The sequence below is a fragment of the Brienomyrus brachyistius genome, chromosome 18 (genome assembly GCF_023856365.1).
Source record: "Brienomyrus brachyistius isolate T26 chromosome 18, BBRACH_0.4, whole genome shotgun sequence".
Lineage (NCBI taxonomy): Eukaryota > Metazoa > Chordata > Actinopteri > Osteoglossiformes > Mormyridae > Brienomyrus > Brienomyrus brachyistius.
In genome coordinates, this window is record NC_064550.1 from 18,533,800 (window position 1) to 18,560,378 (window position 26,579).

At 44.3% G+C, this 26,579-nt stretch overlaps 2 protein-coding genes across 2 annotated transcripts in view; both read right to left on the reverse strand.

Moving 5' to 3' along the window:
• Positions 1 to 5,767, reverse strand: part of LOC125713400 (ubiquitin carboxyl-terminal hydrolase 2-like) — a 38,701-nt gene extending 32,934 nt beyond the window's left edge. Inside the window, exons 1-2 of the mRNA XM_048984492.1 lie at positions 5,551 to 5,767; positions 3,973 to 4,064 (exon numbers count right to left, since the gene is read on the reverse strand). The gene's annotated coding sequence lies outside the window, so the exon portion shown is untranslated. The remainder of the gene's footprint in view (positions 1 to 3,972; positions 4,065 to 5,550) is intronic.
• Positions 5,768 to 7,142: 1,375 nt separating this feature from the next.
• On the reverse strand, positions 7,143 to 26,475 carry tecta (tectorin alpha). The gene is made up of 23 exons (XM_048984230.1): positions 26,429 to 26,475; positions 22,923 to 23,136; positions 22,541 to 22,828; positions 22,270 to 22,407; positions 21,958 to 22,123; positions 21,453 to 21,865; positions 20,188 to 20,758; positions 18,789 to 19,399; positions 17,832 to 18,402; positions 16,810 to 17,444; positions 14,585 to 15,344; positions 14,255 to 14,454; positions 13,259 to 13,639; positions 12,731 to 13,017; positions 10,816 to 11,096; positions 10,484 to 10,594; positions 10,161 to 10,363; positions 9,911 to 10,074; positions 9,549 to 9,797; positions 9,228 to 9,390; positions 8,626 to 8,710; positions 8,012 to 8,131; positions 7,143 to 7,473 (listed from the first exon to the last, which is right to left on the reverse strand). Exons 1-23 carry the CDS (start codon positions 26,473 to 26,475, stop codon positions 7,373 to 7,375), a joined length of 6,759 nt encoding a protein of 2,252 aa, XP_048840187.1. The 3' UTR covers positions 7,143 to 7,372.
• Between the last annotated feature and the right edge of the window lie 104 nt (positions 26,476 to 26,579).

A 26,579-nucleotide genomic window follows, 5' to 3' on the forward strand; every position in this document is an offset into this window, starting at 1 on the left:
TGTTAGTCACGCCGAAAAGGCTCCTCATTACATCAGGAAATGTCCTCTCCTTCGCCAGGGAGCAGCTGTTGTTTTCCCTCTGAGTATGTTTTTTCTGGCTTTTCGCAACGAAAACATCCTCAAATCGATCCGCTCAGTCGCAAGCTGCCTGCTTTTTATGTACAGCATGCACTGTTCCCCCAGAGTGATGAAGGTGGAACTTAGGCAGCAAGATGCCCCACAAATGTGCAAGCAGAAGGGAACGTCACCGTCGAAACACGGAAACTACCAGAAACCGAATCGTGTGCCTGTATGCTGAGATCAGCAAGGCCATCTCCTTTATTTTCACATCATCTAAGTCCTTTTTCCTGCAGAGCTGATACTTGAAATATCTGTTAGCTTTTGATACAGCACTTACAATTTTACAAGTAAACTAGTCTTCAAAGTATCAGATGCAACATAAAGCACAGTGAGGTCTGGAGCTCTGCTCGATGTTGGATGCCTGTTACCTCTTCAAGCTCAAATCCTGAGCATTACTCTAAAACAATTACTATTACCATAATTTTTCTCCTTGTTGCGAACAAGCAGAGAACAGAACTGAAGATGAGATAAACAAAGCTAGCAGTACAAAGACTACAAAGACCCCTGCAAGCGGCTCCTAAGTGAGAGCTGGCAGGCTTGTTGGGGGGTACGGCAGCGGATAAGCTGTTTGCCGGACACTGGGAATGACTCCATTAAAACCTCCCCATTTCTGGGCCACAGCTTGTTCCTGTGGAGACAGACAGTCCCTTGTTCACAAGGCACTGCGGCATGTGAATAAGTAAAAGTATCCGGTGATGTCGATATGCTCCGGGATCTTGGTTGTGGCAGGGTGCTGGGGGGGGGGGGGGGGGTCTCCAGTTTCTTTAATCCACCCCTCATCATGGACTGTGAGAGCATCAATAATTCAGCTGGCAGAGAGGAGGCAGCTAACTGGAGGCCATCCAGCTAAGGTGAGCTGCTTAGTGCGGATCCAGCAAGAAGGGGTGGTGGTGATGGCGTGGCCATGAGACGGATCGCCACATGTGCTGGGATTACTTTTACATTTACTGGTGAACTGCACAGCGTTTTGGGGATAAGGGTGACGGTGGCTGGGATCGGACATCGGAGAAGCACGGTTTAGCGGGCACCCCAAGAGGTCTGTCCCAGGCCTGAGAGGTGAGCGAACCATGTGACTTTCTGGTAGAGGCTTGTCGAGTGTTTTCAAGTCACTGGAGTAGGCTTTTCCAGGAATACTCTCCCTCCTCCATTTTAATAAAGGCAAGCAAGTAGGAGACAACATGCACACAAACACTGGCCAAACTGAAACATAAGCTAAGCACAATGACACTAGCTAAACATGGAATGACTGGCTAAAACCTCATTCTGTCCAATGTCAAGCTACAGGTCAGATTTAATCTAAACTCAAACACAAAGGGCACATACAAGCGATACCTCCAAAACACTCAGACCAAAAAAAGACCCAACGTTAATCAATGGTTTCTAGTTTACATCTCAATAGGAAGAAGCAACTCCAGACCTGCAAGACTTTGCTGGTTTCCATTCGACCTCAGACCTTAATTATTTGATTCAGCTCAAGTCCAGTGGCAGAACACTCACACGTTTACACCCACCGTGCAGTTTTTTTTCCCCTTTCGCTTTCCCTGGAGGTTCCGCTCACTGCGGTTCCCATGACTACATGCGAACAAGCTCCTTCCTTCGGATACAAACACACTGTGTGCCACTGCCGTTTCACTCACCCTGTCGCCTACAATGATGGATGTTTGTCATGTTACCCAAGAAATAACTTTGCTTTCTTCCTCACGAAGTACCCCAACTACCTACAGCATAATTTTGTTTCTTATAAGATGGCTAAACCCAGAAATAAAATACAAAGCTTAAAGGTTAATTGAGTTAAGCCCCATAATGAATTGTGGAACAATACCAGCAGTGTTGTCCCAAGCAAATATCAAAGATTGGAATCATGTTCAATTCAGGCATTTTTTAATTGAACGATCCGAAACTCCATCTATTTAATTTCGCCCAATGTACATTAATTACACAGAATGTAACGTACCATCACACATTGCAAAAAACCTGAAGCACATGACTTAAAACTACAAACTATGGATGTGTCAGCCATGTGGAAATTCCTTAAACTTAAATTCAAAGTAGCCCAACAGCTACCTTCAATGTTTGCAATGCCACTCTTTCTAGAGGAGGTAGCAACAGTGTCATTTAATACAAAGAATCTAATGGCACTTTAAGAGACTAAAAGAAAGAATACTGCGAAACAGCGAGACTCAGACGAAGAATGCACTGACGTCTACTGTATGTGCATGTATGTTTAAATATTTATAAAAAGATCGAATTGGGACTCGGAATCAGTAGATATAAATATTGAATGGATAGGATCGGGGTACCAAAAAGTGGATTGGGACATCCCTAAATACAACCACAATAAAAACCTGAACCCATGGCCAATGGTCACATAAGTAGTTCCACCAACACTCCAATACCTTCTAGGCCTTGACCCTAAGAATTTCCCATGTTCCACAGAGAAGAGAACTGTAGTAAAGGTGGAACTAAGCTGACTAGCCTCACAGACCCGTGGACAAAAAGAACAAAGGCAAAAGGGTCCCTCTCCTTGCAGAGACAGACTAACAAATCCAACAAGCATATCACATTAATAAATTTAATAAATGTACAATGAAATGTCAACTGTTCTGACTCGCAAACCAGGATGGTACTATTTATAAAAAACTGAAGGGGTGGTAATCAGTCAATCTGTTTACTTGAATGTGAATGATGTAAAAGCCTGGATATAACTATACTGTACTTACATGGGTGTGAGGAAATGAGACAGGCCAGCCACTCTAACACAGGGAAAGGGGGGAAGTGTAGAGACAGATAAAGGAGTCTGTGGGGCCTTTGTCTGTACATCATGAATGACTTATCCTACCATCTCCTGCAAATCCAAGGTATGCTGCTAGAAGCTGAAAATATGCATAAACATGCTCATTCCCTTTAGATAAAGTGGACTATGGTTTTTGGGAACCTCCCCTTTTGACGAAAAGATGCGCACGAGATGCTTGGTCACAATACAATTGAGTAGGGGATTTCTAAAATGTCCAGTTAGTGTCCTTTATAACATCCATCCATTTAAAATAACCGCTTACCCATTTAAGCTTGCGGTAATGCAGAGCTTATTCCAGGAAGGACAAAGAGGAAGGCACGATTCACTCTTAGTGAGCCATTTATGTGGGCACTAAAAATTTACCACTGCAGTGAGTGAAGGCTTTAATTACCCTACAGATACCCCTTTTGCCCCACTGTGTTTCACATTTAGGGCTTTCACATTAAATACCCAAGTCCATTTTCGCATGCATACCTTGCAAAAAAATCCCTTTCATCCCTTTCCATTTGGCAAAATAAGTGTGGATGAGGTCAAGTCTCATTTAAGTCTCCAAAGCTGGCTGAGTGAAACCACCAACGAAACCAGCTTACCTGGCTGCAGCCCATCTAGGCAGACATCTTGGCCCAAAAAACACAGATCAGCTTACGCAAAACTGAACTACAACATGCGATCACTCAAAGGGTACAATGAACAAGGAAAACTATCACTAAAACAATATCAACAAAAATTGTGGAGTTGCATTGTATATACAGAGAGTGTGGTTGTGATGTATGATAGAACCACCTTTGCCCTGCACCACCAGCATGGCCAACTGGAGTAGATGACCTGCTTGTAATGTGAGAAAAATGACTGACATGTTTATATAAATGTACAGCCGGATTAATGTTCAACACAATGGCCTCCTCAGTTGCTTGATCAGATCCCTATCTGTGGTATTAGCAGCTACCCTCGCTCTGTATGACAGGATAGCTAAGTTACTCTGTGAAAACGGTGGCCGACTAAGGGGACATATACAGGTTTCATGTCCGCAGTGCCCACTGCATGAGCGGGGCGCCTACCTGCAGTGTTCGGAGAGGCTGTTCTCAGTGCCAGCAAGCAGCAGTGTGGCAACTCATCCTCCTTCAGCACAGTGGCATCTTGCCGTGCAGACCTGTGGAAAAGTGACAAGGACCACCGATATCAGGACAACCAGTAACTCTTACCTACACCCACCCAGTCAGTTCTTTTCCCCATTGTTATTGTGGCCCGTTGCAAATTAGACTGAGCACACCTGACTTTTCAGCCTGACCCACTGTACCGCTAAACTTCAGCACCACTTCATTAAAACGTGGAATGCCATCCTGGGCATCAGGCTTGAATATACCTATAAGCTAAGTGCAGTGAGAGCAGCAGAGCTCTCTGAGCGCCAGGTGCTGCCCTGGCAGGGACAACTGAGGAATAGTTAAGGGACTGTATAAGAAGAACAATCCAGAAAACCGGAGATCAGGTTACAGAACCGGTGAAAATATACCGGGGGCCCGCGACCTGCGCAGGACACTAAGATCTCACTGGAATTACAAATCGCTCTTAAAGCAGAGGCAAAAAAACACTTAAAGCAGAACTACATTGTTCATGATCCAAAGGCCAGTGACCGTGAGGGCGAGCGCTTTTCATTCACCAGCTACTTCGCTTTCGTCAGTCCCTACTCGTTGATTTATGTAAAAACCACTTCCTTGGCTGCACAGCATTTTGCCCATTTCCTCTATGAATTACAATGGTACAGGCGAAATGTCCGTGAGAAAAACGACAAAATCCTTTCATCCTCTACCTTCGGGACATTTTAATGTCTCGAGCTCAGTCCGGGAAATAGCAGCAACAACACAAACCCGCGTAAATTTTACATACGAAGCTATGCCCTCAAAGCTAAACATTATCTTAAATGCGATGTTTTATGGGTGACAAGTGTAAAATATGCAAATGTAAAACAATCTAAACTTTTTAGGAGCACTCAGGTGACTTGTCTTCCCACCAAGACAACGCCAAAGTTTCGCGTTTGCCAGATAGAGGGGCTGGTTGTATCTTCTGAGGACAGATACGCCAACGCAACTGCGGGGAAATAAATAAATAGAGAAAGAAATGCGGCTCTGTGGCCAGCTAGTGCTTGTGGAGTGTTACTCATCGTGATGATGTCAGCTCCGAGGTAGCAGAAGGAGCATATTCACCCCCAAGACTTGACAAGCCAGCAAAGGATTGACTCACACGTTGACAAGAATTTACGGTTTTTTTCCCCCAAGATCCATAACGCCTGAAAATACCACGTTGCCGTGTGGCTGGCCGTTTATCAGTATGACATATATCTGCCAAAAAAAACACGAGGAACTGAGGCTGGCCGGGCAGCGACTCGAGCCGGTGACGCCACATTCAGCTGCTGTTATACGCACCGCGTTAGCCACCCGGCTAGCCAGTTAGCTGTACACCCGGTACTGTTAAAATATTCCGCTCCATCACTCACACACACGCGCGCGGCCGGATTCTGGCTACGTCCCAAAAAGAACAGATAGTCCTGCTAGACACACAGGCAAAGAAAGACAGAAGAGGGGAAACATGCGGCGCTTGGAGGAGCGAGCAGCCGGTGGCCGCGGTGGCGGAGCCCTCACCCTCAAGGTCCGAGCTCATAGTGAGACTACTGTCAAAATAAAGACGCATCGCTCTATGTCCTAAAAAGTAAAATTACGCCTTCTTCTTCGCCAAAAACGTCATTCCACAAGAGACTGGCACAGACCCAATCGCTGGGAAAAGTCACAGTTTTTTTCTCTAGTATTAAAGCTCTTAAGGTGCGAGTTGATATCCAGTTTATTACAAAATAACGGTCTTCGCTCTCTTTAACTCTGACGTAACGGCTAGAAACCTGCAGCGCTGATTGGTGAATTTTACACCCCCCCCCTTCACAACTCACGTCGCTACCGAACCGCCTTCTAAGCCATTGCCATGGTGACTGGAGTAAACACTCCGATGATGGATTAACTGTAAGATGCGCGTAAAACGTTGCGTTGCTGCTGCTGTCGCAGTGCCGAAACGCCGGTAAGTAGGTAGTTAGGTGAATAATCCAGGTGACCCGCTACAGGAGGCACTATATCTTGTCAAACCAACAACCTCTTCTCTCCTCCTAACATTTTCAACCCAAAATATTGTGTGTACGTGTATATGTATGCCCTGCACACCAGCATGTTAACATACAGGACAGGTAAAAACCATTTAAATTAAATGGAAATAAATCATTTCTTTAAAGCCACGTAGGGTGTAAATATCACTCATTTTATTATGGACACACTTGTATAATGCTTTTATAACATGTGATGTGGTTTCTCCACATCTAAAACAATACAGTGACAATATTATGTCATTCATTGATGTTAAGTTTACTAAAGTTGTTGCTTTATTTTTTACATTGTTGTACAATAACAGTATCATTTTTACCTTATTTTTCTGGAATTTCCCATAATTGCTGGTTTTAAGCAAATCAGTAAACCAACTATACATTTGTACATTGAGAACAGGGACTGTAATTCCTCTTCTCTGTGAAAACTGTAAAACTCATATATGCTATGAAAATAAAATGCAATGTGTTTCGTGTCTGTATTTGACTGATCCCTTTCAATTAAAAATATTCCCTTTATACCATACAAACATTACATACTGAAGATGAGTTTAGTTTCATAATTAATGCCCCGTTTGTCAATAATAATCTTCAAATCCTAAACTGCCCTGTTACATTTGATTCTGTTTTCATGATCCCTTTATCCGTATCAGTCCGCTTTATAATAGTTCTGTCTGCATTTGGCTGTATTTCTTTACATGTGGAGGTTATACAAAATGAAACATTTGTACGTGGACTGTTTAACATTTCAACTGGAGATTTGTAGGATTCGTACAGAAACCCAGAGTAAATCAGTTCAGAGCTACTTTAAAAATGTAAAAATAATCCATAAACACTGTATGCTGCTAATAATCCAGTTGCAGATGTCAAAACCGTCTGAGGGAATTAGTTTGCTTTGACTAGAGCATGAACATACGTGCTATGAAGCATAGACAACTGTGGCAACTGAACTGTGCTGTGAGGGCAGACGACACAAGGAGACTATGCCTGACCCAGGCTCAAAATACTTTACACTTCTATATAGGTTTAGTTCACTAAAATGTGTTATTACCATAATACTCTGTTGTTTCTCATTTCTAATCTTTCTGAGTATTTGCTGTTTTTTTTTTTTTTATCAGTCCCATTATTACAGTGAAGCTGTGGCCCAAGGATTCCACTGATCTTCAGTCCAGAGGTGATGGCCAGTGTATGTCACGACCTATAGCGTTGATGTTGTGACCCCAGTAGATTCTGCTGTTGGTTTTTCTGGTGTGAGAGCCTTTCTGAAGCTCTCCTCCTTTCCCACGCACACGCTCTCTCTCTTTCTTGTTATCCCACTCGGATCAGGAGAAGGAGGTATGTGTGGCCGCCAGGATGCTGCCAGCAGCAGCACTGAAGACCAGAAACAGGACTAATGGTCGGGGCTCATGACTGGAACTGGCGACTTTGAGAAGGAAGGAAAAAGAAAAAAACATCAGGCACAGGTTGTCATTTCAATATAGCAGGGAAAGAGGTTTGTGCAATGTATTGGACGAGAAGCAATTAAAATGTTTTCATACCACATAATTCCACGGACACAAAAAATGATTTGAATGTTCTTAGCAGACTCTCTGAATGATACTTTTGCAGTTGTCAGGAAATAGTCAACGGTAGGAAAAGTGCCATACAAAATGCAAGCCTTATATGATGATGACTGACAATTGCCAAAAGATGAAGAAAGGCTGTATAATTCGTCCATGTTTCATCGATGAGCACTCCAGAGAGTGTGCACTCCAGATTTTCACAAGGGTAGCTGACAATTATGCAATATATGGCAATGACAATTTTACTTCTTATCAGAGCTGTAGATCTGAAGGCTGAAACTGGCACTGCAAATATGTGCATAATTTGCATAATCTGGGGTATTGTGTAACGGGAGGGGGGCAAAGATTTCAAATGGCAAGCAATGTTTTTGCTTTAATTGGGTGGTGGGAGAAGCTCACCCAAACAGGTCTTCCCATCACGCTGCAGCGTGCCGGTCACACAGCTGCACACGGCTCCAGTCACCTGGCTGGTGCAGATCTGGTCACACCCACCATTGTTTTCCTCACACCAATCAGACTCTAAGGTGGGGGAGGAGCCATGGACGACCACCACAGTGTGTCCAGAAGCAGCCATTCAAATTTTGTTTAGTATTGTACACTAGTGGCTAACATTGTGGAAACACCTGGCATTTTTGGCATCATGCTTTAAAAATTACTGCATGAATACTGGCGGTAATCTTTATAAACAATCAAAGAATTTTTGCAAATGTCATACATTGGATGATGAAATAAGTAACTACAGTAACTAGAATACAATTCTGCAATCTCTAAAAATTAAAAGTGTTTCCACAATTTTGGCCTCTAGTGTATTTTAGGACACAGTGCATTAAAATCCATTTTAGAATGTCAAAGTAATTTTCAACACAAGAAAAGGACCTATAATTTAAAAACTAAATTTACTGGATACTTGTAGCATTTTGCAGAGAGATATTATTCTAGAAGGAGCTGATCACTGAAAGAACATCTTTAAAAATAAAAGGCCAATGAAAAATCAAGAAGAGTATCAGGCCCACCTTTCCTCCTAATGGGTCCCACGGTTAGAATGTGCTCTGTTTGTTCGCTATATTCTGAGCTCATCCTCCTTTTGTGTGGACAGTTCTATAGGGGGAAAAATTAACCGGCACGTTAAATTCAGGCCTTCACACAGAGCCTTAAAATTTCAGTCCTACACAACATACATTTTTCATAGTTCTAGAAAAATATTTTATTGAGCTGCAGTTAAAAAAAGTCCCATGTAATTCAAACAATCGTTTCCACCTGGCCAAGGGATCATGAACTTGGTTGACTAACTGTTGACAGAAATTCAGGCCCTTTACACAGAATTAACTGCAATTATCTATTACAGGGCTCTTTAAAGTCAGTTTCAAATCCAGGCCTAGTGTTCAGTTCTCCCAGGTATTTAGTTTGATAGTTCCTGATTCTGATTGGTCAGAGGCTTCGCACCCGGCTCACCGGTGAAGGTAGGCTGGAAAATCAGCAGGGCTCGGCACTTGAGGACCGTTATTTGAATAACCCTTGTCTATTAAATTTCCATGGCAAAATGACTTTGAGCAAAAATGCCTATTGGTCAATGGCACTATTCAAACGGAGAGCAGGAGCGTCTTATTGGCCTTACCACTTTGCAGGCGTTTGTTTCAGAGTCGCAGAGCGAGACGTCACAATGCAGGTGCACCTCATCGTAATCCCCGATGAATTTGAAGACTGTTACGTGGAAGCGGCACGTCAGGGACACCCCATTCTCTGCCATACCGATGGTGTTGTCCTTGATGTTCGGACATCTGCAGTATACGTATTTCTGACTTGAGTTTACAATTCAAGTCATGGTCTATAAACTACAGTAAAGACAGAGTATTTCGCTGAAATAGCTTTATAGCTTAATGAGAGAATCAGATTATAAATTACAGAGCAATGCTCATGGCAAGTGTTCAATAGCTACCCTTTCTCAATGATGATGTAGCGAAGACGATCGCTGCTGTATCTGGATGGCGTCGCCCAGCACATGTTGACAATAAGGATGAGCTGGTTCTTATCTGCGCCCTCTACAAAGACCCCCACGAACAGGACATCCCGCGTGCTGAGAACCACTTCACCCTCACGGTAAGGGTTGCGGTAAGATGCATTCTTATACAGGGCCATCTTGGTGATGAAATTGCCCTCTTGAGTGGGTAAGGTCAGGTTTATCACACTAGAGAGTGAAGGGAGAGGAGCGTAAAGATTAAGAACATAAGGTCAGAAGTCAATCATGCGAACCCTGATTTCCCTTAGAAGAGGAAGAGGCTCATCAAGGTGATCTCTCACCTCAGCATGGGCTTGAGTACTGTCTCAAGGGATATTTTTATATCCAATTCATAGGCGCAGGAGAATTCCACGTTGATTGTCTTATCCCGTGTGATGACGTTACCTGTGTTGTTGACACTCTCAATCCACACGGTGTTCTTATACATTATGTGAGTGCCATTCGACTAAGAGAAACACAATTACCTGTTACTTAACAACCTCACACACAAAGTCCGACTCAGGGCAGGAACTCCTCAACGAAATGTACTACCTGCACAATGGAACCACAATGGCCCTTGGTATTGTTTATGTGGAAGGAGATGAAATCCTCTCCCTCAATTCCCGGGCAATGCTGATCGTTGATTCGCACATCCTCTCGCTCAAAGCCCAGTTGGAACAGTTTACACTTAGAGATGGACACCTCCATCTGAGCATGCTTGCAGGTAACCTCTGCTTGAATGACGTCATCATCAGCTGTCAGTCAAAGAGTCAAAGACGAGAAAAAGATGATGAAAAGGAACAAAGGCCTCGTCGTTCTCATTAAAACAGACACAGAATGGTTTAATTCTGCTAATCCCACTCAGGGGTTCTCACCCGTCTCAGTCATGGGCAGCTCTGGACAGCCACAAAGGTCTCCTCCATTTTCTTGTTCGCAGGTGTTGTTAGAACAGGTCTCTCCAGCACAGGGGTCAAAGATCCATTCTGCTAAATACAGGTCCATGCCCAAAATTAGCCATCTAAGTACGTTTTGCCTACGTCTAGCATCTGCTATCACAATGCTTGCTCTGATCTCTCCTTAACTCTAGTACAAGTCATTTCAATGCATTTGGCAAATATATACATGTCATACGCTTTGACTTTTAACTTGAAGCCTCCCACCCCTTACGATTGCCTTTGCTACTCAACGGGTGACGCTGTCCCCTTACAGCAGTTCTCCTGAGTGATCCACTTGGTGGTGAGGGTGCCGAAGGAGCGGCAGGCCTCAGCGTACGCAGCCAGCGAGCCGCACACCTGCGCCCTGCGATGGTTATAGCAACCATCCAGGTAACAGGACTGGTAGAAAGGCCTGGGGTCCAGCAAACCGTGGCAGGGCTGGAAGAAGCCTTTCATCTGGGTGAGTTTCAGGCAGGCGTCTTCGCCCTGCAGCTCTGAAACGGCGCTGTTGTCACAAGACTGCGCCAGGGCTACATACTGAGTCTCATCGCAGCTGTAAGGGATCCGCAGAACGAATGGAGATAAGTTTAAGGCTTTTCTAAACATCTTTATTGTGCTCCAAGTTGAGGGACAATTCCCACGTCTGGACATTTCTCTCCATATTCTATTTGCAGTATCAATAAATTTACACTACAGTGAACAACTTATTTTTGTATTTAGTTCAGGTTATTGGCCTGTTCTGTATCTGCGAAAGCTCGCCATTATTCCCCAGAGGTGGAAAGTTCAGGTCCAGAGAGTACAAATCCAGACCAAGGATTCAAGGTTTCAAGCAACCAGTTTGCTACTCTGTGATTGTGACTCTTTATAGTTGAAACAAAACCTTGGTCTGGATTTATATTTTCTGAACCTGAACTTTGCACCTCTGTTATTCTCAGAACACATTTTCTCTTGTACATTTACCATTTATATTCTGTTTAGTTTTGCTTATATGGTACTTTGAAGTGTTTCTCTAATGTGTCTTGTAATATCGTCCTCTACTCCATGTTTGGCACCGAATCATAACCAGTTCTGGTGTGTTTGTGCACCATTGTGTAAATTAATTGAAACAAGTAGTACTTTTTTCAGTTTTGTTGTGGAAAGCCAACAATACACCTTCATTGTTTTCAATGTTTGGAGGTTACATCATCATCAGCATCATGTGCAAAAGTCTTAAGCAGCTAACAATAATTATGTTTACATAACTGTCATGTTGGTGTAAAACTATGCTGTTACACCTAGCAAAGTGTGTCAACTTCGCCATTTCAAAACCTCCGCTAAAATCACCCTGTTATTTCCAGCAACCATACAATACACCCGTGTATGTTTTGACCTGACCACTAGCCCACCTCAAATATCTCGTTCACTTTTTTAAACTAATTTAGTTAATTAATTAAGCAAGCTGGTGGTGAAATTTCATAAATACATAGAATGGTTCGGGTGCCACTGAGGAGAAGTTTGGGAACTGAAGTGGTGTTCATCTAGCCATCCAAGTAGATATCAGTAACTTTTTGGAGAACAGAAGACGTTTTTACTTGTTTTTATTGTGTTACTCGTAATTTTAATATGTTCTTATGTTAAATTATATTTTTTGTTCTAAGAAAATGTGCACTTACTACCCAGATAAATAGCGTTAAACCTTTCTTTTGAGTGCCTAAGACTTGTATGTAGGAAATGTCATCATTGTTACATTTCCTGATGGGTCAGGCATCGTTCAGCATGACCTAGCAGAAGTCGAAAAGGGTGAGGAATTTCATCAACAGGGAGAAAATCGAGGTGCTTGACTGGCCTGGATGCTCTTCGGATTTAAGCCCTGTAGAGGTCAATCTGCGAGCAGCACCATGGGATGAACCGTACCACAAAAGATAAACATTAATTCAAGTACGATACCGGTACCCCAAGATCCTCAAAGACTGCTCAAAATTGTTGGATTCTATGCCAAATCACATCCAACTGCTACTAAAAAAACTGAGGAGGTCATATATATTGAAATGTTGACATGTGGAACTTGTTTCAGTTAATTTGCACAAGGGTGTAACATGCTGGCAATAAAGTGTTCCGAGTTCTAAAATTAAACTGAGGTTCTCTAGTAAGAATCCTATATTAGGGCAATAAGGCAACCTTTTGATTTATTTGCCGTGCCTCCATCACCTGTTTTGCATGCCGTTCGTCTTCCAGCTCTGGGCCAGCTCTAGGGCACTGAGTGCCGCCTTTCCTCGGGAAGTGATGTAATCGTCTGTGGGATCCCCGTTGAAGTTTCCACAGAGGCCACAGACCTTGTTCTGCAACCTTGGGCCCATGGTGATGCTCAGTGTGTTGAAGCGATTGTAGCGCACCTGGATGTCCTGCACAGTGTCGATGACTAGGAAGCCCTCCGACGTGGACACCCTGGTCATCAGACCAGTGACAAAGGGAACGGAGACTGCTGTGCCATTCACCTAGTGCAGAGTCGTCATACAGTTCATATAAACGCATTGAACCTACAACACAAGTACTGCATAGGAATTATTCAGAATTGATTGTCTTGTGTCTCAAGGATTGTCTCCTGATTTAATCCTTTCTATTGATTCTTATAGCTACCACTTATTCATACAAAGATACCCTCATTTCAAAATCTTGCTCATATTCCTTATTGCTTCATCATCCGGCTAAGTCTACGATCCGTCACTAAACACAAACCTTGACAGTATTTCCAGAGATGAGAATGCTCTCCTCGTTGATATAGAGATAGACGTGGGAGATGGTGGTGAGGTTGGGCGTGGTCCACTTGTCGAAATTGGCAATGAGCTGGAAGGAGAGCTCCGGCAACTTGTGGCAGATGGTGGAGAGGACGAAAGAGCAGGAGGCCGGCAGACGGAGCGAGGCGCCGTCGAAGGTACGGAAAACGCCGCCTCCCGAGGCCAGGCAGTGCCGGCTGCGTCGGGGGAAGCAGCCTCTCACACCGTGCCGCAGTGCACACTCCTCCTCAGCCTTGCAGCGGCGGGGGTCGCACTGAATCAGATTGCGCCCAATGCACTGGCATCGCTTGTTGCAGTCACTGTTCCAGAAGAGCTGCTTCGGCTGGGAATGACAGCATGCAAGGAGAATGAGAATGTGACCTGGGGATGCATGCGGGCTAATAGGCGAGACAAATTCCATTATAGCTCGTGCAAGCATGACCCGCCTACATAAGAATTCATATTTGGCAAGAAGCAATGTGCAGGTTAAGCAACCTAAGATCCTTTAAATGGCATTAGGGGCATAGCTGCAGTTTGCTTACATTGCAGTACAAGACCGGCTTCTGAATATAATTAAGTAGGTCAATATGCAAATTGGCTGGCTTGCCAGTAGCTCTTTCTTAAGGGCAACTCCAAGGCAATGGGGTGGCGAGTGGCTACGTGTTTGTGTCCAGAAGATCAGCAGCTAAAGCCCCTGTCTTGGCAGAAGAGTCACATGTCCGTGGGCCCTTGAACAAGGCCCTTAACCCCCAGCTCCAGGGGCACTGCACGCTGCCCGACCCCGCTCTGGGACTAGCCCCTTGGAGAGCAAGACGAGGTAGGCAAAGAGAAGAATTACAGTGTAGTGGTGCATATAGGTGTACCTGTACTTGTGCAAATGATAAGTAAAGGATCCATATGAAATTAAACTGTATATCAGTCTGTGGAAGACAGTAGTAAAGAAAGACACACATCTTACCTCATAGTACTTGCCATCAGTATAGCAGCCACAGTTCTGACTGAGGATGCAGCTCTTTCCATTAATCACATAGCCCTGGTCACACTGGCATCCTTCCACACAGTAGTGGTTGCAGTCACGCTGCCCACGGGCTGGAGCACACTGGGGCTGGCACACAGACATGCAGCTGGAGTAGTGACTATTCATCGGGCAAGTAAGAGCTGAGTGTCATTAGGAAAGAAGGGGGAAAAAAAGTGTTATAAAGTCACGTGACGTGAGGTCCACAGATGATTGGTCTGATTTGTTTGATTAATAGCACATGTCATTAAGGTGCTGGGAGAGCTCACTCACTGCAGGGAGTGAAATTCCTCCAGCCAATCAATGGGACACCTTGCGTCTGACAGGTGCTGGCGTAGATCTGCAGCCAGTTGCAAATTGTTTCCGGTGCCCCTTGATCCAGACAGGTGTCCTGCAGGCAGCTCTGGTAAAAATAAGCGGGAGCCACCTTGCTGTGACAGCGGGAGAACACACCACGCCTGTCGATGATCCGGCCGCACAATCGCACAGCCTCCGGCTCTACGTAGCTATAAAGACCATCTCCCAAATGGAAGCGGGAGTTCGGATTGCTAAGGCTGTAACTGCCATAGTTATAATTTCCATTGCTGTTGGCATTGCTGTTGGCATTGCTGTTGAAATTGCTGTTGGAATTGCTGTTGGAATTGCTGTTGGAATTGCTGTTGGCATTGCTGTAGGCGTTGACATTTCCATTGTTATTGTCAGCTAGCAGGCCGTTGTCGGAAGCTATTCCACGTTCCAGCAAGCCACAACGGGGACAGGCATCCTTGCAGCCAACTTGACAGAAAGAATCTCGCTCCGCCCAAGTCTTGCCCCAGTCCGTGACACTAAGGTAGGACCCTGTGGGCAGGCCCTGGCAGAGCCCACAAGTGGAATTGTAGAGATTGCGTGGGAGAGTCAACAAGAGCAGTGTGCTCCAGTCGAATGCCACCTTCATCCCAAAGTCTGTCTCTAACACTACCTGCAGCCCAAAAGTGAATATGTTGACTTTCCCAGGTCCCAACTTCAGTGGAAGGTACAGACGCTCCTTGTTCACCTGTTAAAGGAGATCATTCAGTGCAGATAATTGTTAATTCTATCAGGGTACAGTGAGTACTAAGACCTGGAGGGCTGTACCGTTCCCTCCCTCAGGAATTAAAATGTCAAGATGAGGCATCCCTTGCTTAAGAGAAACCCCTTTATCACTGTAGATATCATTTGTACCATACTTACAATGCCAGTCAAAAGTTTGGACACACCTTACCACAGAAAGGTGTATTTGTGCTATTAACTATGTTTTAGAATAAAAAACATGAAACCTACATAATAACATACAGCTGTGGGAAAATTAAGAGACCACAGCACAATTTTTTGTTTACCTCATTTCTCAATTTATGGGTGTGTGTCTGTAAATGATATATATTGCAAACTCTGCTTCTCATTAATGAGATGAATTCCTTGTTTTACGGGACTTCAGTCCTGCTTCTAGGAGCCTGATACACACTGTCCTAGCAGTGCACTTCACACCTGCACTTAATGTTTCTTATTCCTTTTGAAGCTCACTTGATGTCAGCCTACGATTCATGAGAGACTGTCAAATAAGTTAATATTCACCTCTGACATTAGAGAGTCGCTTCCACCCTCTACCTGCCTGGTTTCTGGTCATTGCCAACATCTCCTGCTTCACCTTATTCTTGTTTACTGCAGTCTTAGAAATTTTGAACCTGGAAGCAACCTGCTGATCACTGTAGCCTCCTGCCAGCAGAACCAAAAATAAACCAGGATTTAAAATGCAGATTTATTTAAAAATATAGAGTGGTCTCTTAATTTTTTCCATGGCTGTATAAAGTATTATGCAATGACCGAAAAAATATTTTTAAAAAATTGTTGGAGGGGGAGGCAGCTCTGTGGGTTGGAAGTCACAAGGTTGCTGTTTCAAATCTCTGATTGGCAGCGTGATCTCACCATTGGGTCGTTGATCAAGGCCCTTAACCCCATCTGCCACACACACACACACACACACACACACACACACACATATATATATATTTATTAATTTTATATATATATATATATATATATATATATATATATATATATATATATATATATATATATATATATATATATATATATATATATATATATATATATATATAAAATTTATTTATTTTTATTTTTTTTAGCATTCATTGGCTTTTACTTCACTTTCTGGTTGAACTCTCCCCAAGCATTTCCGTTGTGTTTCGGTCAGGTGGCCAGGTCATGTGATGTGACACTGTCACTCTCCTTTTGTAAGCGGCTTGGTGTGTCCAAACATTTGACTAGTACCATGCGTAAAATAATCTGTCATTGTAGACTTTTAAATACTCATGTGCTAAATCAAGTGACAGGCGGCCATTGATTTACACGTCTTAGCTGACTGATCCTTCAGGAAGCACTTTGCCCGAAAGCTCCTAACAGAAACCTTGAGACTATAAGCTAGCATTATAGGCTTGTCTTAGACAGATTCCATTGCTTACCACAACAGTATTTTTGTAATTCCTCGAGATCTCAATCTCATAGTCATATACTTCGAGGACAAAGCCTTGAACCCAAATTGCTTGTCCTGTGTCGCGATCCTCATTTCTTGCCAACAGCTGGAAGGGTGGGAAGCCATTGTTGTTGTCCTCTTCTCTAGATTCATCCCGCTCCCTGTGGTCACAGCTAGTGGTCACAAGACGGAGAGAGCAGCTGGTCTGAAGCTCAAAGGGGAGGCCAGTGAAGGGCAGAAAGTGACTGTATCCCGCAGCAATGCACACGGCCTCGGTGCGCGGTTGGCAGAAGTAGAGTCCGGAGTCTTCTTGGCAGAACTCCTCGGAGTGGCATGGGGAAATCTGGCAGTAGACCCGGTTGTCGGGGCCGTTGCAGAAGCAGCGCTCTTGGCACTCCCAGTCCGTCCAGAAAGTCTCATTGGTAGCCAGCTGTCGACCGCGGTGCAAGCAGCCGCAGTCGCTCTTGTGAATGCACTGGCCATCCTTCAGCACAAAGCCTTCCTCGCACTGGCAGCCCTCAGAGCAAGGTAGGGGACAAGGACCATCCAGCCCAATGCTAGTGCAGGTGAGAGGGCAGGCACTGGTACACTCCTCAAAGTGGCTATTCTCGGGGCAAGGCAGGGCTGTGGGAGCACAAATCAGGAGCGAGAAAGAACATGAGAAGGAATGACACTTGAAGTGCTACATTAAGGTACTCAAATGTACACTAGTGGCCAAAAGTGTGGAAACGCCTAGCTTTTTTGACACTGCGCTTTAAATATTGACGGTAACATCTATAAACAAAGAATGCTTACAAATATCATACACTGGACGATTTAAAAAGTAACTGGAGTAACAGGAATAGAGTTCTGCGATCTCTAAAAATTGGAAGCATTTCCACGATTTTGGCCATTAGTGCAGACTCTTGTTTCAGACATTGATCAGCGATGCCTTGGGAGATGACATGAGGAACTAACTTCACTTGGTATTAATGTGCTATGGTGCGCTTGAAAGGATTGTTTGGTACATACGGCAGTTGGTGGCACTTCTCCATGGTCCCAGGTTGATCTGGGCGTCTTGGCAGGAGGATGCATAGGCTTGCAAGGAGGAGCAGAGGGCAGAACGGTTGCCCTCACGAACGCACATGTTGTATAAGCAGTTGCGGAAAAAGGGGGACGGGTTGACGGCGTTGTGGCAGGCCAGGAAGGTGCTGTTACTGGGATCGTTGATGGTACCGCAAAGCCACGGGCTCTGATAGAGACGCAGGTCCACACACATGCGGTACAGGTCCTCGCAATCGCCGTTGCACGTCAGGTCGTCGGCGATGGCCCGCCAGCCTTCGGTGAAGAGCTCGGCGCTCTCTGCCAGCCGGCTGTTGGGCAGCCGGAGGTCGTCGGTGGCGTTGCCGTTAAAGTAGCCGCACAGTCCGCAAGTGGTGTTGTAGTACAGTGTGGAAAGCGTGATGTTGAGAAAGCCTTGACGGGTGTAGCGCACCTTCACCATGCCTGTCCACTCCGCCACAGTAGCATTACCTGGGGCCCGGTATATCACTAGGGTCTCCATAGGATGCACGTAGGGTAACGGGACAGGCTCACCATTCACCTGCAGGTGACAGATGACATAGACCAGTTACATTATTTATTTGTTCCACTTCTGATCATTCTTATAATCTTCCAAATATTTATCCAGTAACAGCTACAGGCAGCATATGGCACTAGGCCAGGGCACAGCCTGGATGGAAGTTCCATCACAGAGCACACACATGCATACAATCACATACACACTGTGCAATCTTAGAGACACCAGTCAGCCTAACTGCATGTCTTTGGACTGCAAGAGGAAGCTGGAATCCTCTGAAGAAATCTTCATAACAGGTAGAACAAGCCCCCAGCCCAGAAAGGGTGAGGCAACCTTGCTACTTACTGACCCACGGTGCCACCCTCATTGTTACAGTCCCTCATACAATTTTAAATTGTAATGGCACTAACCTTGACAACATCAAAATCGGAGCCACCCAGCTGTGCTTCCAAGTTTACCACTCGGGCCATAACCGGTCGCACCCACATGGAGCCCTTGTTCATCAACTTCCGGCCGATCTTGACCTCCACAGCCGAAACGTTGGGGGGCAAAGCTCCGCAAGGCTTTAGCAGGAAGTAGGAGTTCTCGTTGGGGAACGTGAGGGTGGGTCCATCGAAGGTGGACAGCACCTGGTTCTGGGAGACCGAGCACACGCCCTCCCGACGGGGGTAACAGCCCAGCCGGCCCAGCTCGGCCGTGCAGATCTCACCTTCCGTGCAGGAGTCGTTGACGCAGGAGATCTCACCGTCGGGGCCGCAGGTGCAGTACTGGGAGCAGTCGCTGCCCCCGTTGCTGTTGGCCACCCAGAAAGATTCATTTCGAAGGTAGTAGAGTCCATCGCGCTCACAGCCACAGTCCTCCTGCCGCACACAGCGGCTTCCGCTCAGCACATGGCCGTCATCACACTGGCATCCCTCGGTACAGGGGTGGGCGCAGTACAGGTGGGAAGTCAAATCGGAACAGGACGGAGGGCAGCTGCTGGTGCACACCTGATAGTGGCTGAACTCAGGGCACGGCAGAGCTTACACAGCATTAAAGTTAGAGGAAATAAAAAAGTTAGTTTCTTAACTGAGAATTTAAAAATAAAAACATCATGGCATGAAATACCCCCTAAGCAAGTCTGTCCATTTATCTCAGAAGATTCTGTTCATGGCTGAAATTCATGGCTCTTTTCTTCTCATCGAATACTTAGCTTTTAGATATACTGTACACTAGTGGTCAAAATTGTGGAAACATTTCCAATTTTTAGAAGTTGCAATAGAACTAGAATTAGGATAGAATTAGAACTGCAGTTACTTATTCAACTGACCAGTGTATGACATTTGTAAGTATTCTTTGATTGTTTATAAAGATTACCGCCAGTATTCATGTATTAATTATTAAAGTGAGTCTCCGCCTGGGTCACATGTGTGCGGAGTTTGCATGTTCTCCCCATGTCGTCGTGGGGTTTCCTCCAGGTACTCCGGTTTCCCCCCACAGTCTAAAAACATGCTGAGGCTAATTGGAGTTGCTAAATTGCCCGGAGGTGTGCATATGTGTGTGAATGGTGTGTGAGTGTGCCCTGCAATGGGCTGGCCCCCCATCCTGGGTCGTTCCCTGCCTCGTGCCCATTGCTTCCGGGATAGGCTCCGGACCCCCCGCGACCCAGTAGGATAAGCGGTTTGGAAAATGGATGGATGGATGGATTATTAAAGCGCGATGCCAAAAATGCTAGATGTTCCCGCAATATTGGCCAGTCAGTAGTGTATAGGCCAAACAGAATTGCTGGTAGCCTGTTATAATGGGGCAGGTTAAAGGAGAGAAACTCACCACAGAAGGTCCGGGACCTCCAGGTGCGAATGGTGACACCCAGAGCCTGGCAGGCCAAGGCGTACGCCTGGATGGCCTGGCACAGGGTGGTGATGTTGTCCCGGTTGCTGCACATGTCATAGACACAGCTGTACACAAAGGCAGTGGGGTCCACTACTGCGCGACAGTCCCGAAAGGGCCCGTCCGTCTTATTGATGATGCCGCAGTAGTCAGAACGAAAGTAGAAGGACTCGATGGCCGGGTCACAGACGCTGCAGTTGTGGGTGCAGCCGTCTGTACAGCGCCAGTCAGCGTCCTCTACCTGCCAGCTGCCCCCCAGCTCCACCACACTCTCCGCCAGAGAGCCGTCGGGCAGGACGGGGTCGTCGGCCGGATCATCGTTGTAGTTGCCGCACAAGCCGCAAGTATTGTTGAAGTAGGAGCTGGGCAAGGAGATCGAAGCGTAGTGCTGGCCGTCGTAGGTCACGAGCAGCCCAAAGTCTGTCTCCAGAGCTACAGCCACTCCGGACTGATAGACCCGGACAGCCCCCAGCTGCAGCTGCACGGGCAGAGTCTTCATCAAACCGTCCACCTGAAGGGGGCAGGGAGCAGCACATGGAGTTTTTGATTTTGCAGGAGATTTGTACTTTTTCCAGTTGACTCCTTATGAACTTGGAATATGTTCAAGTAATGTTGGACATACACCACCAGTCAAAGGTTCTTACCACATTTTTTTATATTCTGCAGGTTTATTATTCTTGTTAAACACTGAAAGGTTGAGTGAACAACTATACATGAAAATATAAGTCAAGAGTATGTAACAGTGCATGTGTGACGTCCTGTTAACTGGCAGTGTGGTGATGGCATAATCAAACTCTAGGCTGCCCTTTAACTTTAAATACACTAGTTAACTGTTTCATCTGATGAAACAGAGCAGTATTTAATGTCCCTTGTACAAAAGAATGCCTAGATTTTTTTCTGCTGTAATAGAGGAAGTTACTTTGATGAATGAAAGGTATGACATTTTCTTGTCAATAAAGGCACTGCAAATTTGTTAGCAAAGAATATTGAGTGTATTTTTAGTAAATGTTAAGTGAGTAACATGCAAATGTAGAAAAACAAAACGCTTTTGACTGATAGTGTATATCATGAATGCTACATCAAATTACTTGCCAACAGGTATGCTTTGCTGAGTAGGAATACTCAGATAATCATACTTACAGTGATGAATTTTAGCATTTTTTGCCAGTGGAAGGACCAACCCTGCAGTCAAGTTGTCAGCTCACCTGCACTGAACCTTGGCTGTTCCTGAGCAGGGTGACACGGTGACCATACATCTCGACTGTTATGTCACGTAGCCAGGAAACCGCGGCAACGCCACGGTTCTCGTTTTTGGCTTCCACGCTGAAGGACGGCAATCCCGGAGTCTCCCAGCAGGGCCGCGCCAACAGGTAAGAGCACGTACCCTGGAAGTGATAGAGGAAGCCATCGAAGGTGTGGTAGTGGGGGTCACCGAACACCACGCAGGTACTGGTGCGGGTGGGTTGGCAGTGGTACGCCCCCTCTTGCTGCTCGCAGGTTTCCAGCTGTCCGCACGGCGCTTCTTGACACATGACCTCATTGTCTAAATCCAAGCAGCGGCACCTCTGAGAGCACTGGTCAGATAACCAAAACACTTCCCCGCGTCGGAAGAACCTCCCTAGAGTTTAAAGGAGAATTAGAGACAAAAAATGAGCTTGGGCTTCCAAAAAAATTACCAAGAAAGGGAAACGAGCAATAGTAACATTTTACCGTTATAACTACAGCCATTGGCTGGGTCTATGAGGTCACCGTCAACTCGGAAGAGCCATCGTCCAGGCTGGTTGACATTAGTGGTCTGCTCAATGTTGACAACTTCATTGGAACGCGATCCTGGCAGGTTGAAGAAGCGGCTGATGTCCCCACCGTTAAAACCTGCCTGGATAGGAGGGGAGAATATAGGAGCCAAGCTGACACAAACTAATTTGACCCAAGTTTAGACTCATTTAAGTTTTAAGCCACGTATATTGCTTTTGATTGTTTCTTGATGTAGGCTCTGATTGCCTGGGATATCTTCCTGATTACCTGTGCTGTGGTGCCTCCCAGACCTGTGAGAGGGTCCCCACCACTGGCAGTGCCTGTACTCCAGGCAATCTCGCCATAGTTAAACATGGTAAAGTAGGAAAGACCGTCAGAAATGAGTATAGCCTGAAATGTGTTCACCTGCCCGGGCACAGAGGAAAAAAACAGAGAAGACCACGAGAGGATCATGCTTGAATGTAACTGTGAATTTGAAATGTTCAACCATCATATACATCTTATGGGCTCGAACAGCTAGAGAGAGACTTGTTCTTACTGGTGTGGTCTGGCTGCCGCCATAAAATGTGACCTGATGCCAGGTGGCGATGAAGAGCCACGTGGCAGTGAAGGTGTTCATGGCCTTGAAATACTTGCGGATGTCTTGAGTGGCCCTCTCCAGGAGTTCGGGGTCGATGCTCTCACGGTAATACACATCACCGCGAATGCCGTTGTGCACATCCGCCCAGAAGGGAGCAATAAAGGAGCGGCTATCAGTGAGCGGGAAGGCCTCAGGTGTGAACTGGTTGACCTGGACGTTGAAGGAGATGACCCCATTGTTGTTTACCTGCGGGAACATAATCATGATTGTTGGTAAGCAGGTCCGAATGTGTTCTGCAAATAGTGATAAATCACTTTTAAAGGAACATTCTTGAACTCACAAATATTGAGCGATAAGGGACACTGAAGAAGACGAATGGGAAGAAGAGATTCACTTCTGGGGAGCTTCCATCATCCATCTTAGCAGTTTCGAAATCTCCATAGGCCTGTCCAAAAGGGTACAGGATACTCTGAGAAAGAGCTGAAGGATGGAGGAAAAAATTAAAATCAGTATTGTTACTTGGACTCTTCCGGTCATGAGTGTATTTCTTATATCTATCAGCCAGTCAAACTATTTACAAGTGCTTCATCCTTCAAGGAGGACATTGACATTTTTAACCTATTAATAAAATGCTACAATGCTTTCTGTAAGTGCAGTTAACGATTTACAAGCGATTTAATGACCTACTTTTGAGTAAAATGTTATTCAAATTTTTTAACAATTAATGTACTTCCACAAATGACATTAGAGAGAGCTACTAACCTCTTGGAGACAGTAGACAGACAATGTAAGTAAAGACAACTTGAATGCTTGATTTGACCATCCTAGTGAACCAGGGAAGGGAATAACAGATTCAGGGGTGATTTTCTTCAATATTTCAATTCAAGTAAGCAGCAGACAATGTCAAAATCACAACACTACCGCACTTTTTTTAGTGTGTAAGGTTAGATTCAGGTATTGACCAGGATGAACATGCTTTGTTGGAATTAAAATGCATGAACGTTGCATAATTCAGTATTTTTTGTGTTGTTTATTATTTAGTCTAGACCTATAGGTCTTTTCACTCATACTTAATTTCTAACAAAATATACATAAAATATATCATCAGGGGCACCAAGAAATGTTGGTAGTGTACAGTGGAAGACCTCCACAGGTCCGTTCAATATGTGCGTCTCTCCCGATAACCACTGCGGATAAAGAAGTAGTAAAAAAGCACATGGATTTGGGAAATAGGAGAAAAGGGGGCAGAAAGGGAATGGATCACTGATATATAAACCCCCCCTCTTAAAGAGCAGTCTCCCAAGCCTCCCTCGGGTCTCTCCCCGTCTTCGCGACACGGCAGTCGTTAGCCGAGCTCTGAAAAGGCCCCATTATCTCACAGGGAACAATGTGCCCAAGATCACATTCTCTGGGGCTCTTGTGCAAGTGGGCAGTGACATGCCATGCCAGGCACTTTGGCGTGCTATGCATCGCCTGTGTTCCCGCCGCTCAGAAACCACTGGCGCGGGGCATCAAGGGCACGCTGCTACTTTAGCATGATGTACTATCGACTGTGGCGCGTCGAGACAACTAAGGGGCAATTAACCATTCAGAATGTCAACGCTGTTTTGACTAGCTTGGGTCATCTCGCTGTCTGTTACAGTTCACACTACCGCGAGAGCGGCAGCTAATCCTTTAAATTAAAGTATGTTTCACTTAACGCAATGAAAAGAAATGTTTTAAATTTCCAACATTAGTGCTTCACTTTAAGAAAAGAATCCAGAATTATATCTTTAATTCTGTACTATTTTACTGAATACTGAACAATTTTACTGAACAATGGGGGGAAAAAAAATAATCGAGGCTTTTTCTTTATAGTAAATAAATATGCTGTTCAGTCTTTGGTTGTCAGTATTTGATTCCCTGTAATTAAGTGAATTAATGAATAATGATATAATGAAGTATTTCCTGCATAATTGCTTCAAAAATGTTTCATTGGATATTGACTTGAATTTGGTATATTTATGGAGACGCAACATTTATCTATAACATACCATTTCCCTGAGAGCATTGCAAAGTATTAAAAAAAAAAACGTTTCTGTTCTGAAGAATGACATACAAAGATTTCTCAGTACAATAGGCCATTCTAGTTCAATTTTACCATCTATGTTATATCTCATCTAACTTTGTAAGCAGGGTTATCTGAATGTTTAGCTGCTGTGCACACGTTTGAATCCATTTGGCTTGGATAGGATGTGATGCTAGCTTTGGCTGTGACTCGTTCTCTCTGTGCCAGGAGTGTAAACCATAACACCTCTGCTCAACCCTAGCACTCTGCACAGGTATTATTATCTTTCATATAATCGTATATTTCATGTCATTTTCATATCATATCATCGCAGTGCTAGCTAGCATAGCTAGACATTGGAGAGCAAACCGTTAGCCGCTACTTGCTAATATGTAAGCAAGAGTTCAACTACTAGTAATATAACTACTAGTCCTATTCCTCCTGGAGAAGTTGATTATTCATCAGGGCATAATTGTATAATGGAAAACCCAGAATGATGAACCTCTTCTGTAGTCTAATAAAAGACTACTTCTAAAAAAGCATTAGTTACACTCAATGTACTGTGCCCTTGACTGGAATGGTGACAATGACGGAAAGGGGGTTGTGTGCCCCTTTTAGCCCTTTTCAAGCATGACTCATGCGACACAAGATGATGTCGGATCCTTTCATTTTCCAGGATTCTTTAGGGCACTTTATAAGGGTTAATACGGCACATTAGTAATCTCTATACATGATGTGGAGATACTGCCAATCCAAAAACCTCAGAACATCTAAAGCCATATCCCTGTACAATGTGCTACAAAATGTCAAATCGTGCAGACGATTTTCTGAAGTATATTGATGAGTGATATTTGCTGTTATGAAAGTGTGAAATGATTCAATTTTCCACTTTCTAAGCAACATATGTAGATATAAACACAAACCACCGTCAACAGAAATAGTCAATATTCGGTCAATTATCATAAAGTGGAATTTGAGAAAAGTTTGCCTCCCTAAATGTGAAGGAAATTTTGAATATTACATAACATAAATTTATAATAAATTTAAGGTTAAAGCTTTTGGAGCATAAGGTTGAAATGTCTGAAGCATTTTATATTGTACTTTAGTTAGGAATGTCAATACATCTTTTATATATATATATATTACATAAAATATATTTACATTATATTACATATATATTTATCAACACATTGAATGTAATATATATATATATATATATATATATATATATATATATATATATATATATATATATATATATATATATATATATACACATACATACATACACATAAATACAATGTGTTGATAAATTGAAGGTACTGAGATCAACATTTTGTTTTTCCATTGCAATATTATAGGTTTATCATAAAAAAATTCTCCTACATTCTCCTACTTCCAATCCCAGGGCACCGAATTCAGCTCAGATTATTTTAAGTCTACTAGCTGATTATCTGAGTATTCCTACTCAACAAAACATACCTCACCCCTTATGCCTAAACCTTTATGGTTTGTAGCAGTTTGTATTTATTCATGATGGTTTGCAGTAGTTTGCTGGATACTTATATCTGCCAAACAGAGCCACAACAATTCATTTAAAAATTCAAATCAATCTTTGAAAAATTGCAATCTTTAATTTTTTTTAATTTTTATGAACTATCAACAACTGCATAAGTGCCTCGGTCTTGCGGCAGCTTCCATCCTTCCAGCGAGCGAGTGCTTGGAAGCGGACACCTGACGGAAAGCCCTCAAGGTTTACTCACCTGTTAGGAAGACAGACTTTGCATCACACCTCTCACCGGGTTCCCTGGACCGCAGACCACTCTCCCATGAAACCAAGCGACATCCACGGGCTTATCAGGGTGCCAGTGTGTGGGTGAAGACGACGACAGGTAGTCAGGGAGGAGGGATGGGGTAGGGGGTGGGGGATACGTGTGGACAGATAGTCCA